General features: G+C 30.4%; 1 protein-coding gene across 4 annotated transcripts in view; it reads right to left on the bottom strand.

Moving 5' to 3' along the window:
• Positions 1-9,791: 9,791 nt before the first annotated feature.
• The window catches only part of LOC118194012 (uncharacterized), a 57,360-nt gene continuing 51,855 nt past the window's right edge, over positions 9,792-15,296 (bottom strand). For all 4 annotated transcript variants that reach the window (XR_015041227.1, XR_015041226.1, XR_015041225.1 and 1 more), the window contains one exon: positions 9,792-10,062. Coding sequence is in view for 1 of the 4 variants with exons in the window: in XM_035365184.2 (XP_035221075.2) it covers positions 9,945-10,062 (118 nt within the window). In the remaining 3 variants the exon portion in view is untranslated. The remainder of the gene's footprint in view (positions 10,063-15,296) is intronic.

Below are 15,296 nucleotides of genomic sequence, written 5' to 3'. Positions count from 1 at the left end.
ACCATTTTCAAGTTTTTCTATTTGCATTCCCAAAAATTTTGAATTAGTTTTTTCATGTAACTCAAATACATTTTTTTTATTTTAGAAACAATATTTTTAAGCATTTCTTTATTATTACAGAATACAGCTAAATCATCAACATATAAAGACAATATAAAAATGTTTTTGGTATCATTATAAATGAATATACAATTATCAGATGCTAACTGTACCAGTCCAAGTTTTTCTAATTCAGTTTTTATTTTCATATACCAATTTCTACCCGATTGAGGCAACCCATAAATACTTTTCTTCAATTTACAAACTTTACCTTCTCTAATCAGTTTTTCATAACCAGGTGGAGGAGTCATATACACATGCTTGTTTAAGTCACTGTACAAGTATGCTGATTTTACATCATAAAATTTAACAGTCAAGTTTAATTTAGCTGAAAGTGCAAGCAATAATCTAAAACATTCAATGTTAACTACTGGTGAATATGATTCGGTATAATCAGTATTTTTTATTTGATTGAACCCAGCCGCTACTAATCGTGCTTTATATTTTACTTCCCCAGAGTCTCCTTCCTTCAAAGTATACACCCACTTACTTTTTACTAATTTTGTTTTTTCAGGCCTCTCTACTATTTCCCATACTTTGTGTTTATATAATGAATCTAATTCATTTTCCATTGCGGATTTCCAGTCATACCAATTAGCACTTTGTTTTGCTTCTGAAAAATCATTCGGAACATTGCTGATTATACTTGACTCTAGTTGATTTGATTTGAGCCTCTCGAATCGTCGTAATGGTATTTCATTTCCATATTTATTACCTTTTTCACAGCTATCAGATGTTTGGACTTTATTCCCCCTGTCATCACCCCCGCTACAACGGCTCATGTCGGCGATTTCGAAATTCGATGAGTCATCATATTCGCTTGCTTGAGTATTTTTCGTAACAATTAATTCGAGGTGTAGTTTTTGATCTGCGTCGTTTCCCTTTCCTTTCAATTCTTGGTGCTACTTTGGTAGACGGTTGCACGGATTTTTGGCGATTTACGTTGGCGCAATTGTTGGCGCGATTTCTACAAACGTCAGCCATCTCGAAAAACGCTGTTTTTACGCATAGTAAAGTATTCGAAACTTAAAAAAAAATAATAAATAATAAATAAATAAATATCGTTAGAAATAATGGATTAATTTTTTTGTTTAAAAGGGTTTTCATCCGCAGAGAACCCGTTGGCGCTTCGGGAAAGAATCCGTTGGCGCCGTTGCATTTTTACTCGCCAAGCTCGCGGTTCATCGACGATGAGCCGAGCCGTAAATGTGATATTTTGTAAACGTGATTTTTAGTGCATGTAAATTCAAGTTAGCAGACAAAACAAGCATATGGTAGTAAAAATTCACAGATAATAAGCATGTAGATGTAAAACTAACCGGTTAAACGTGATATACGAAAATAAATTTGAATTAAATTCAAGTTAGCACAGAAAAGAATATATTAAGCATAAGACAATATATAAGCATTTATAACGGAAATAAAAATTCATTTAAAATTATAAATTAGTATTAATGTATTGAAATTAACCGGTTAAACGTGAGAAACGAAAAAAATTTGTCTTAAATTCCAATTAACACAGAAAACAATATATTCCTTACATCAGCAGTGGTTTGCTAATTTTGATGACCATGGTGATGCATCAAACTATTCTGTCATCTTAGATAATCAATAATATTTTTTTATTTCAATTTAATCATCTATTTATGTCACACCTACCATCCTCTGAAAGGTTATTGTTAGAAAAGCATTAACAATATATTATCTTGTTAAAATTTTACGCCATAAAAATTGATTTATTCTCATAATTTTAGATGACAATAACCAATAATAAAAATAAAAGCATTATTTAATTATTTAAAATGCACATGCATATTTTTGCGGCCTACGGAAACAAATTATTTTAGAGGTTGGAAACCTCATGGTTCTTAGAGCTGTTAATAATTAAGAACACACAACGTGAACAGCCGTGTTACAAATTAGGGAAGCACTTCCGCAGAGAACCCGGTAAATGTAAACATCGCCAACTTTGGCGATAATAGTTCAAACCTGGTAACCCAGCGGATTTATCCTATTCGCTTGTTCCTCTTGCGTTCATTTTGTTGAATTATCACTGTCGTTGTTCGCATTTGCAGATTTATATTATTCTTCTCTTATTTATTATTATTTTTTCTGAATTTTTTAACAACGAATAGACAGAAATATTTTCGTAGATAGATGCCGGTTCTCGGTTCGGGATGAAAGGAAGAAAATACGGCGGGAAGGGTGAATGCTAATTTGTAACACGGCTGTTCACGTTGTGTTCTTAATTATTAACAGCTCTAAGGGTACTATTCGGTTTCGAGGGCCGTAAAAAATCGCCAAACTATTGTTGATGCCAATGCTGCCAAAAATGATTGCGGCAACCCTAATAATTGCGGCAAGAAAGGAAGTATAACAGTAAATAACTATTTAAGATTGATGTTTTAATTTAGATGAAAGGTTAATTTCATATAATACTTTTTTATTATTATAATTTATATGAAAAAGGCTAATAAATAACTATTTCAGATCATTATTATAATTTATATAAAAATTGCTAAACATAGCTGAATGGATGCCTGCATCGCTATTTCGCTACCGACTTATCGCTGAAACATAATTTCATCTCGTTGGTTGTTCAAACGTAATTTTCTATAATGAATGATGCCTTTTCTTTGAAAATATTCTCGGTAAAGTGCAGAATCGCTCACTTATTTGTTTGCCGCTTTGTACAAGGGTAAAAACAATTGGATTTTTGTCAATTTTTTTTTACTTTTTAAGTGAAAATAGGTCGATATGTACATAGATAAAGGGGTGCACAGTGCCATTTTTGCGGTTACTTTCAGGGAAATATTAGGCAGTTTTTATTGGTTTGCTGATAGAGGGCGAATAGATAATTTACCTTTATAAATCCGCGTTTATCTATTTAAACTTCAGAAGATTTATGATGAAGTGAATATATTCAACACAACAGAACGCAAGCTTAAGACTTGTAAATCTTTTAAAAAACAATACATCAATAATTAAAAATATTATTTATAGTTCATCATTAAAAACTTTTTATAAATGCATAGTTATCATATAATTAACAATTCATCCATGCCTTATCTCATTATTTATTATAATTAGAAGAGATATTTTTTACAGTAATGTTTAAAAATTTGCTGTTGTCTTTTAAAAGATTTACAAGTCTTACAATTGTGTTCTGTTGTGTTAAATATATTCTCTTCATCTTAAATCTTCTGAAGTTTAAATAGATAAACGCGGATTATAAAGGTAAATTGCCTATTTACCCTCTATCAGCAAACCGAAAAAACTATCTAATATTTCCCTGTAAGTAATCGTAGAAACTAAGGCAATCCACCTTAGCAATTTTTTGAACTTCCAAATGTAAGCAAACATATAGTCCACTGCCATTGCATTCCTCAGAAAACCATTCTAACTCCTCTACTCCCCGATGAAAATAATAGAATCGCCTCTCTCATAGGCTTGGGATGTAGACGCTAGTCGCTCGCCTCTACCCAACAAGGATAAACTATCAGCAGTCTATAACAGCTTGGCCAAAAGTGGAATTGCAACTAGAAGCCAGGTTAATAGACTTGTATCTTTTGGTTACTTAAGCAGTTATGATTAAGTCTTTATTATACTTCTCCTGTCTGTATACCTTAACAGAATGCAAATTAACTTCATGTGTATTTAAGCTGAAGTTTCTAAATCTTTAATTGACAGAGCTTCTGGCAATCAGATCTTGCTGATAGTATTTTTCACCAGTTCTGTTTAAAAATTATATTCCGGCTTTAGCATTATCGCTAGCCTATGCTTTAATGCTTTAAATTCATGTGGGTAAAATATGTGAGCCAGCTTAATGTGTAGTCTTATGTTATCAACATTCAAAGTTAATTGTCTGTTCTGCTAACTTAAAATATCCACACATTATGGAAATTTGTCTGTAGCAAAAGTTGTGCCTTTATGTTCAAACTGAAAGTAAAATACAAGTAGAAAGGTTATTTAAACCTTTGATACTTTACAAGTTGTTCAAGACACAGCTGTAACTTGTTATTTATCTAGTACGGTCTACAGGATTTTAACTTTAGTTCCCAGTTGTATTAGAAAGACTACAGATTCTAATTTAATATTTCATTTGCAAATATTTAAAGTATTATTACATTCTCATGCACAAATAGTAGTTTTGTAAATGTGTTAATTTTTAAACTACCAAGGTCCATGTAAATGAACGTTCAGTTACATTTGCTATTATTAAATTCACTTGGTGTTCCTGGAATCTAAGCTAAGGTCAGGACAATCCTACATTATTCACCATGAGATGATTAAACAGGTTTATCCATTAGGTCTTATAAGCTGAGGTGTCAAAACAATGCTGCAATTTTAAATGCTTTGTTGAGAAGTTGACTTAAACAGCTGAGAATTAAGCATATGTTTGTTAATCTTACGTTTTTCTTTCAGAAACTATTGTATATTACACGATAATCCATCTTCTCACCGACCAATAACCACTTTGCAGAACTACTCTGTCCTGAAAAGAAGTTTGTGTACTCTGACATCCCACATGATCTCCAGATTAGTCTCTTACAATTATTTTCACTTCACAAAACTCAAGTTTCCTTTCATAGGAAAGTTATTGCTGTCACGGAAAAGAAAAAAGAAATGCAACATTCCACAATTAGAGCTATGTGAGAAACAGACCTCTACAGGCTTTAATGACCTGGATTATTTCTATTAAGACAGGAGATTTAACAAATGTAAACTCTGCAACATTCCTATCTTTTTAATACACTCTGATTATTTAATTACCCAACTGGGAATATATACTACAATTTTGATTACGTGAACTTCAGTTAAACGGAATGATTGTAACAACTAGAAATCCATTAAGAAGATCCATAGAATAGAAGGTAAGTCAAAGTGAATATCAAAACCTATTATTTGGAACTATGAATCAGTATTAGTTCCAAATAATAGGTTTTGATAAGTCAAATTTTTAATAGTATTTGTTTTTTTGACAGATATGTTCCTTCAGTTTTGGCTTATTGAAACTTGACTATATTTGGATTGATTATCCACTTTTTTTTGCAGATGTGAAAATCTTATCCACGATTTACTAATATCGCAGTGTGTAGTTTCAAACTAAGTTTAGAGTTTGATAGTTTTGATCATACCTCATCTTTTAGTAAAAATATATGTATATAAATTTTATATTCACCCTCTTACTAAGAATATTTCAAACAGCTAGTTTTTCCTCATATTTTTAGAAATTATTTTTAAAAATATTCTCTTTAATATGTCATTTACTAGTCTTTAAAATGATAGGATATACAATATTTGCACCCAATATTAACATCAGATGGCTAGGTGGAACAGGACAAAAGATGGATTCTGTTAACCACAAATGTTTGATAGGTTCTTTATTCTCCATCATTTAGTAAGCACATTTTAACATACTATTGTCCTACGGGTTTTACTTTATGCTTAATTGGCAGTTCAAATATCTAGAAAATGAAAAGCAGTCTCCATAAAAGAGCCGCCCAGATGGAAAAGTATTACTCTGACTGCCGTGCTCAAAGGACCTGGGTTTGAATCCGGGAGAAAGCATGGATACAGTTTGTCCATCCTTTCATAGGAGGCAACCTATTAGGTGCCTCAACAATAAAAAGACCAATGTTTCCGGCCTTAGTAATGGTCAATGTCTAGAAATGGCAAGAGCTCGCCATTGGGAAAAAATTTTTTCTAAAAGATACACCTAAGTGAGTTTAAAGTTTTTAAAGAATATGATAAGAACACAAAATTTATGGAAATAAATTGTCAGAAAAAACTGTATTTGTGTCAATATTGAAAACAAATGTTTCTGAAAAAGGAAATTAGAAGAAAGAATATCAGTTTACGGGTAAACACTTCAAAGAAATTGCTTATTCAAGCAGAAACACCTGGAGGTTCAAATTGCAGCATGTCAAATATTCCAGCGAAGATTCAAAAAAGAGAGAAGAAATAACACTGTGAGGGACACCTGTTTTTTCACTGACGGGCTGCATAAGTTTATATTATGACACTGAACATTATATCATATCACATAAATGGAGAATCACAAGATGTTTCATTCAAATTTATTGAAGATTCATGAATTTATCCACAGTTAAAATGTTTTCAATGTTCATGAAATTAAGATTTTTTCATGTCATGCCTACTCTCTAATGATATTCAGTATCATAGACAAAATTGCTTTGCTATTTTATTCTGATCAATTACCAATGAAGTGGATAGCAAAACCTTTACTCATAAGAATGTCACAGAAAACACACTGTTTCAAAACTGAGTATAGCATATAGCAAATGAAAAATGCAGAATTAATTAGAAATATATCTACATAATCATTAAGGAAGAGAATTCATCATTCAAGAGAATCATTAGGGTTTTCTTGAGGCCATAAATCATTAAGAAGAAAAATTTGTTAAGTATAAATAAAATACTTATTTATTTATTTGCATAAAATTCAATCTTTTTTAAGTTATTTGACTTTTGCGATTTAAAATATGAAATTTTTGAATGTATTTGGAAATGTAGGTAATATTTTCACAAAATAAATATAGAATGAAAAAACTGTGTAAAACGATAGCACAGTGATAAAACATGGAAAATTGTACACATATCACTCTCAGTTAAAATGTAGATAAAACAACTTTCTCATTTACATATCCATTCTACAGCTAATTGAAAGATGTATTTTAATAATTTATATTTGTATTTCAATAATTAATATTATAATTTTTGAAATAAAATATCACAGTTAATTTTTGTTGCATGAGATTCAAACTTCTTGTATTTTCCCTCCCCACAAGTAAAAAACTTTTCCAAGTACAAGAACAGGTTCTGGGAGACTGCATTAAAAGTTTAATTTTCTCATTTGTCGATTTTTTTAAAAAAAATTGATATGGCCAAAAAATGAATAATCATTTAAAACATTTCAGTAATCAGAAGTATATGACTACAGCTAACAACTGCAAAAATAAAGGCTGGGTAAGGGGGTGTGGATATCTTCAGTTAAGCACTACTTATCACCAACTCACACAGAACTTTCATAAAAGTCTCAAAGAAAACAGCCATTCCATCATTCCAATTTATAATTTTGATTATTGCTCATTAGACAATGCCAAACAGCCATACTAAGCAATAATATGTGAATTGCTCACAAATAACATATTTTGTATATTATTGTCTCCTAGCCATATACTTCTGTATCAATATTATCTGTAATTATACCACTTACTCTATGTGCTTGTTATCATGTGATAAGACCACTCTGATTTGTGAATGTTCCATGTGAACTCTATTCCAGAACTTTTAGACTGATATCTCCCTGTGTCTGAACTCTTATCTATCGCCATAACCTTTCTACATCATATGTTGCATTTATATCCTTAATTTTCATTGTTTAGCGAGTCTCCTTATATTACATATTTATTTCAGATGATTTTATAATTTCAAATTCAAATCAGTTTTGATGGAGCTTGGACCCAGAGTCCTACTTCAGTGTTGATGCCATTCTTCAAAGGATATTTAGATAAACTTGTGTTCCATTCAAAGGGAACAAATAAAAACAATGAATTGCAACTGATTGTCCCAGTGAATTTGAGTATTTTACATGACTTGCATCATGCCATCTTGAAATCAGAAAAACAGTTCAGGGAATATGGAAAACTGTTTATTTTCCACAACTACAAAGATTGAACTTTTCCAAGTACAAGAACATTTGCTAATTAATTAACATTAGCTACTGCAGGTGTCTAAGTAGCATAAAAGCAACATTTCCTAAAGAAATCACAGCAACTGAGTTGTTAGGCCTCCTATCCTGGGAGTGGGAAAAAAAAAAAGATTTTATGTTTACTTGTGACAGCTTTTATGTGAGCTTAGAAAAATATACAGTACAAAGTCCGTAATCCGGATGTCCATTATCCAGAATGATCTTTAATCCGGACCTCAAAGCCACAAATTTTGCGCATACATTACGCATGCGTGTAATGCATGCTTTACGCATGCGCGCGTTGAAAGAAATATTTAATAAACTAAACAAATAAATATTAAGCTTTTTCTGGTAAAATTTGATACCCTTTAGATCATAATTGCTCTTTATTTCATAAATTACGGTTTCATATTTTTAATTGTATAATTTCTGCATGCCATCTTACCAGATTTATATTGATGATCTATAATCCGGAATCGCTGAAGTCCCGATGAGTCCGGATTATGGACTTTGTACTGTACTTTTGAAATTAGGCAGCTGATACATCTTATTTTGAATTATTACATGCTTCTCTGGTCCATCAAAACCAGCAAAAACTTCATATATGATCTAGAGACAGTTTTTGAAGCCATCAGAACATCATAATATTTAATTCAAAACTTCCTGCAAGTCATCAAATCAGTAATTCAGGAAAATGGTTACCCCCCCCCCATCCCAAAAATTTGATCCTTGCAATGATTGTGGATGAAAGAAGACATGCCAGAGAACTAAATCTGTACAGACTGTTAAAAACTTAATCACATTCCAAGGGAAAGATTATGCGACATCATTTCGTTATCCCAAAACTCAATTTCGAAGGAACAGACTATATCAACATGATTTGATGGATAGTTTGGACAGTTGCAGTTTTAATAGTTTGATGGACAATTGCACCTTTGATAGTTTGATGGATAGTTGCAGTATCTCTCCTCCTTCATTATTAAGGAACATTATGGATGAGAACATAAAAAATCTATTAAATACTACCACATCGCTGCTATTGCATTTCCGAAGCTTTGCTTGTCATACGCAGACTGCAGATCAGTATGTCTAACTTGTAATTGAAGCATCTAGAAAGGTCTGTGGCACTGATGCAAGATACAGCTTGATTAGGATGCCATTCCTATCAGGATGTATTAGGCAGAATTTTACCAAAAATCTAACTTTAAGGTGCAGTCTTTTGAATAACAAAATTACAAAAGATTGTTATTTTTACACAAACAAATAATCTGAATCTAAGATTTTAAACTTTTTCTTGCTCCTCAAGCTCTAAAATTCACATTAGGAACAACTGCATTTCAATGGTAAATGGTTTAATAATTATAAAAAAAGACAAAATTTTGTTACTTTTCAAAACTCTTAATCTGATGTGTAAACAGAAGATATATTTTTATATGTAAACTTTTCTTTTCCAAGGGTCCACCAACATAAAAATTTTAAAACATATTTTTTCAGTCTACCCTAATATTGACCTTTTTATGTCAAATTCCTCGGAATTCATTTCTCTATGTCTTATTAATATACTTTATTTTTTTTTTTTATTTTTTTTAAGATTTTGCAAAGATTTTACACTATTATTCATTGCAAATAATCTTCATTTTTTAGTAATACAATATCTAAAAGCAAAACATCTAGAAATGTTATTGAATATTTGAGCTTAATAAATCTGAAGCCGAAAATGCACCATAGAAGTCTTACACAAGCTATTCCTCATAAGTAGCAATGAATTTGATGTAAATGCCTTATGCTTATTGGAAAATTGTCTAGTAAGATTTCACACTTCTAATAGTTAAGCAACTAGCAAAAATTATTGCTTGCTGATTGAATTACAACAATACTTATATATATATATATATACACACTTATGTAAAATTTAAGCTTCTTCCACCAGCATTAGAAATCAGATTCACTCAACCTTAATTTAAAAAATAATATAAAATTTTGCTTATGACTTTTAAAATGAACATGCTTTATTTTTATTTTTTTGTTACAATAAGAAAATTAGAAAATGTATATTACAATGGTATTTCAGCGAACCACTTTTTACAGCATTCAGGAAAATGATCTCCATACATTAACAGTAAAAAATAACCTATGCCAATTTTACAGTGAACTGTACATTGCGTGGGTTATATCTAGATCTTGAGCTGGATGCTTGGGATGATGTTACAGGATGAGATATACCAAAGTCTGCAATTCTTTCCCCAAGTCTACAAGAAAAAAAAAAAAAAAAACCATTATTTCTACAAATATCTTTAAAGATAAATTCTTAAGCAGAATACATAATATATCAATTCAAACTGAAACACAAATTTTATACTATTAATGATTATTATGCTAAAATGAACAAATTTTGAATTAAAAACAACTCAATTAAAAAGTGAAAATTTTCCCCTTCAAGCAGTATGAATTTGTAAAGTGTTATTTAAAAATAAACAAGTTACAATTATGAGTACTCTCTTACACAGCATGGCAGATCTAACTGGAAAACAGTACTATTTTATCATTAGAATTTTTTCAACAGCAGGTAATAACTAATAAATAACTAATAATCATACATGGTTAGCATCAAATAACAAACTGCTAAGAATCTAAAATGAATTAAACACTTCAAATACATAAAGGAACATAGAGTATTACCTCTTACTTATATAAAATTATAATTTTTAATTTCAGTTCCTACTTTTTCTTTTAATTCTATTATTTTTGATTTAGCAGCATTTGCACAGATTCATTTCTTTGCTTTTTTAAAATTTTAAGATTCTTTTTGGATTTTTTAAAGTTCTTTTATTCTTTTTGGATTATATATATATATAATTACAATACAATTTGTTAAAATCTAGTATTTTCGTGCATTAAGCTGCTGAAAAATATCAATAAAGAGAAAGTAAGAAATTTAGAACCAATTTTACAAAGACCAAAATTTTAAATACATAAGTATTTTCATAAAATCCAATAAATGCAAAAAAGAATTTAACCAATGTTACAACTAAAAATTCTAAACAAGTAATATCCTAATTAAAAAAGAAATCAACGAAATTTATAGAAAAGAATATAATAGAAGAGGAATTTAATCAACTTCAATGCTACTTGCAGCTTGGATGTACAATCCATAGACCTAAAGCTGTGGTTGTAGCAAATAGTTGTGGTAATGCAAAAGTACCTTTTTAGTGCAGCGATTTCTTTTTCCTTATCACCATTTTTTCCTATTTGAAGATATTTTTTAATGATTGTGAGCTAGATGCAACAGCAGAGTTTGACATTTTATATTTATTACTATTTATATAAATTGTAATATCTGTACATCCATCATGGCTTATTGAAAATTCTGAAGAACATGTATTTCACTGTACATGGGAATCACTTATAGCTTTTTCAATAAAAGGGTATTCCTTCTGTAGGTTTTCATTACATGTACACTTTTTTTTTTAACCCATAACTCAAAAAATTCAATGGTAAAAATAAATAATAAATTAAATTAAATTGCAGTAAAACATACCCTTAGCACGTATGTAATGTGCCACTGATAGTTAAAAATTATATGTCGTTGCCGAATGGGAAACATGATTATACGTCATTGTTTCAACAGATTAAAAAAAATTTTTTTTACCCCTTATACAAAATCAAAATGATGATGGAGTAAAAATTTTACGAGGTAAACGTGACGAAAGATGATTTTAGATGGATACATCTACAATGAAATTTCAGCAAATGTCAAAATAATTATTTTTAAATGCATTCAATGTAATGCACCATTGAACACGTATGTAAATGTACCGTTGATACTTTAAAAATATATGTATATATTATGAACTCAAATCACAATGGAATTAATATACCTGTTAAAAATTTTCAAAGTGAAGGTCAGAACTGCAACTGTGAGCAAAAATTCCATTTATGTTGGAGGGGGAGGTGAAATACAGGAATGAGAAATAGAATTTTCCTACTACATTTTTTCTAAGATAAATGCTAGATGGAGAATCGTCTGTTTATACGGCTGTTATGGTGCGCGTTTCTTAACTAACATTTGTATTCTCAGTTTGCAATCTACACTACTTAAATAAATACAGTCAAATACCGAAAATCGGCCAACCTGAAATCCGCATTGCCTCTAAAAATATAAACATGCAGTTTATAGGTTCCGGAAACCGTAACACTGAGTATGAAATATCGAAGAAAAAATACTTACCAAATAATAATAAGTCATAAGGGAAATACCAAATTATTGACATCATGATAAAAGTTTTTTTTCCCCTCTAATCAGGATCGAACTAAAAAAGCATACGATTCACTTAACTCTTCTTTTAAGTTCACAATTTCCGTTGTTGTATTTTCTGAGCTTTGCTATTTCAAGAGATTATTTAGTGCTGCCTCTTTTTTATCCGGATATTTTGTGGATAAATTCAGATTATTTCAAATTTCACTCCTTTTTAATACAATTACAGATAACAAATGCACTCATGATTTTACTGCTTGCAACGTTGAAAAACGTAAATATGGTGCATTGACGTTAATACAAAAAGTACAAATTCTGCAAAAGATGCAGGCAGATGCTACTCCTCGGTTTATAGCAGAATTGTATGGAATGGCGACACGTTTGTGTATGATATACAGAAAAATAAAGAAAAGGTGTTGAAATTTTACAGCAACAGTAATTCTAACACCGAAATCTGAAACCAGAAATCTTTGCATGAAACGAAATCGACAAACCTCGATGCTGTGTACATATAATGAATAATACAATCAATTTATATATGTAACAATAATTTAATGCATATAATAAGTTATTGCAATAATGTATATAATAATTTAATTAAATGCATCTAATACACCTTATTTATTTTGCACTTTTAGTCTATTATGATTTAACTTTCCTGTCCCTAAATCCGCTAAATTGGCACAACCTCTGGTCCCAAGCTCTGCTGATTTCTGGACTTCCACTGTATATGCATTTAAAATTACACTCTCACACTACTGTTTTTCGGGACAAATGCTATAAATTTGGGACCAAATATGAGTGGTAAATAATTGGGACTAAAACTGAAAATTCGGGACTGTCCTGGGAAATTCAGGACATATGGTCACCTTAATAATATGGATTTATTATTTCGTTTCCTTGTTACAGTTATTTTTCAAATCTTTTTGTTACTTTATTTTATAATATTTAATTAGATTTTGCCATTCCCTCTCTCACTCAAAAGATTATCTATGTAAGAATGACAATAAATTATGCACAGTATAGAATGTTTCAAGAAGTACAAGATGCAGTAAAATAGCTTGCAATTTCTCTGTGGCTTTTTCTAAAAAAAACCCACATTTTTCAAACTGTGCAGACAGCGCTTCCAATGTATTTACTACGATATGCATATTCCCATGTATTTACTATGATATGCGATATGCATATTATATTAATAATTATTACTATATTATATTAATAATTATTAATATAATAGTTAGCAAAGATTTGGACTTAGTTATCTCCATTGAAGTGTTTGCATTTTCACAAGATTCAGTTTTATTCATCTTTTTGGTAGTTGAAATTTGAAAGCTTTTACAATGCCTTGGTCTAAAGGCTGAAAGACAGAAGTTGCATTTGTAAGAAGAGACATTAATTTAATGTTTTTCAGTATGATATTAGAGGGCTGTGCAGCACAGTTTGTGTGCACTCTAACAGTAAAGCTAATTAAAGTCCTCTGTTTCATTTAAAATAAGAAATGAGTAAAAATACAGCTTGTCATCCATGTTATCATTTAAGTTCTTATTATGGTATGGTAAGTTAAAAAATAAATTCTTGACTCATTTTAAACATCAAGGTTTTCTATTTTTTTCAATAAGCAATGGTGTCATCTTAACTGTTGCATCGATATTGGACATCCATAATACAGTAACTTATTCTATTAATTTCTTAAAACCAGTTACTGCTTCACTTTTAAACATATACTTTTAATACATATCACTTTTAAATATGTGCTCTGTAACATTCCTCACCATGTAGTTTCTGATTAACTGCCCCTTGCTCCTCACCTTGTAGTTTCTGATAAACAATGTTATTTCGCTTTCCATCTATTGAGCCATCCATGAACTGCCACAAAATTTTCTAGCATTTTTAGCAAATTCTACATCTTCTGTGGTCAAAAGAGTTCTAGAAATTGGAACATAGCTTGAAAGCATTCCAAAAGAGGGGTTTCAACATTTCTGAGTTTACCATCTCTTTTGCACTTCCTTGAGACATTAGCACTTTTTATTAGTTCTTTATAATTTTTTTTTTTATTATTTTTGTTTAAGTAAACTGCACATTTCTCTTTAGGGAATTCTTATTCTGCATTTACCAAACGTATCATAATCTTTCAGAAATTTAATCCTTTTTTCAGGATTAAATAATTTTGTTTAGACATTTTTGACATGTTACGAGTCATGCACATGGCAGATAAAAAATGTTTCTTCCAGCAATTTGCTCAAATCTAAAATTCCCCTTTCTAGTCAGCACAAAACTGCACTTCGTCTGTCAAGTCAACCTGTCACTTCGTAGTTATTACAGCATAACCAATCATTTCTTTTTCTTCAGCCCACAAAGACCACTCTTTTACCAATCAATGAACGATACGAATGTACGATAATGAAAGGTGATGTTTTTCTGAGAACACCCTGGAAACTTATTGCGTGTATGCACTTGCATCTCATATCAGTGTTTGAGGGAAGGGAACCAGTGCTCAATTAAACAGCACCTTTTTCTTTTTAACCCTTGGAAACACTCACTCATTTTCAATTAAAGCACTTATTTGCAATGCCTCTAGAAGACTGCTTTTGTTAATTATAAAATAAAGGTATTCTGTCATTTTCAGCTTTAGTCCAGAAGTCATTTTGCTTTTGGTTTTTAACCAGATTACGACTCTGCATTCGGTACAGTATTGGATACTATCAGTATCGCACCTCATTCAATGACCATGTAAGATAAGTTATTTTTCCCCCTTTTTTTACAAGTTTGGTTTTTCTCATTGCATCATTATGTCGTAATAAAAGAAAAAGATAAGATTAAAAAAAATAATAGAGGTAGAGCGAAAGCTGCTCTTAATAGAATTTCATATTTCATTAATGATGATAAACAATTATTCAAAAAACACGATTTGATGAATCAACTTTAAAAAATTGTAAACATCTATTTTTATTTTGACAAGGCAGACACAGAACTTGCCCTGGAAAGTTCTGAAATGGAAGAATTTCAGAAAAAATATTATGAAATTAAAGCCAAACTACAACAAGCACTTAAAAAATTAAATGTTACTGTTAATATGCAAGCTACTACTCATGTTAATGAACATCAAACACTAGTTTCTAGTACTACAAGTATTACTCATAATTTTTGGTAATTACAGAAACTGGATGTCCTTCAAGGACTTGTATATATCTTTAGTGCATAATAATGAAGATTTAAGGAATATTAAAA

The sequence above is a fragment of the Stegodyphus dumicola genome, chromosome 5 (assembly GCF_044657685.1).
Source record: "Stegodyphus dumicola isolate Sdum_Otavi_A_Nest chromosome 5, ASM4465768v1".
Taxonomy (NCBI): domain Eukaryota; kingdom Metazoa; phylum Arthropoda; class Arachnida; order Araneae; family Eresidae; genus Stegodyphus; species Stegodyphus dumicola.
Note: the sequence above shows the minus strand (reverse complement) of the source record. Positions and strands in the feature narration are given on the sequence as shown.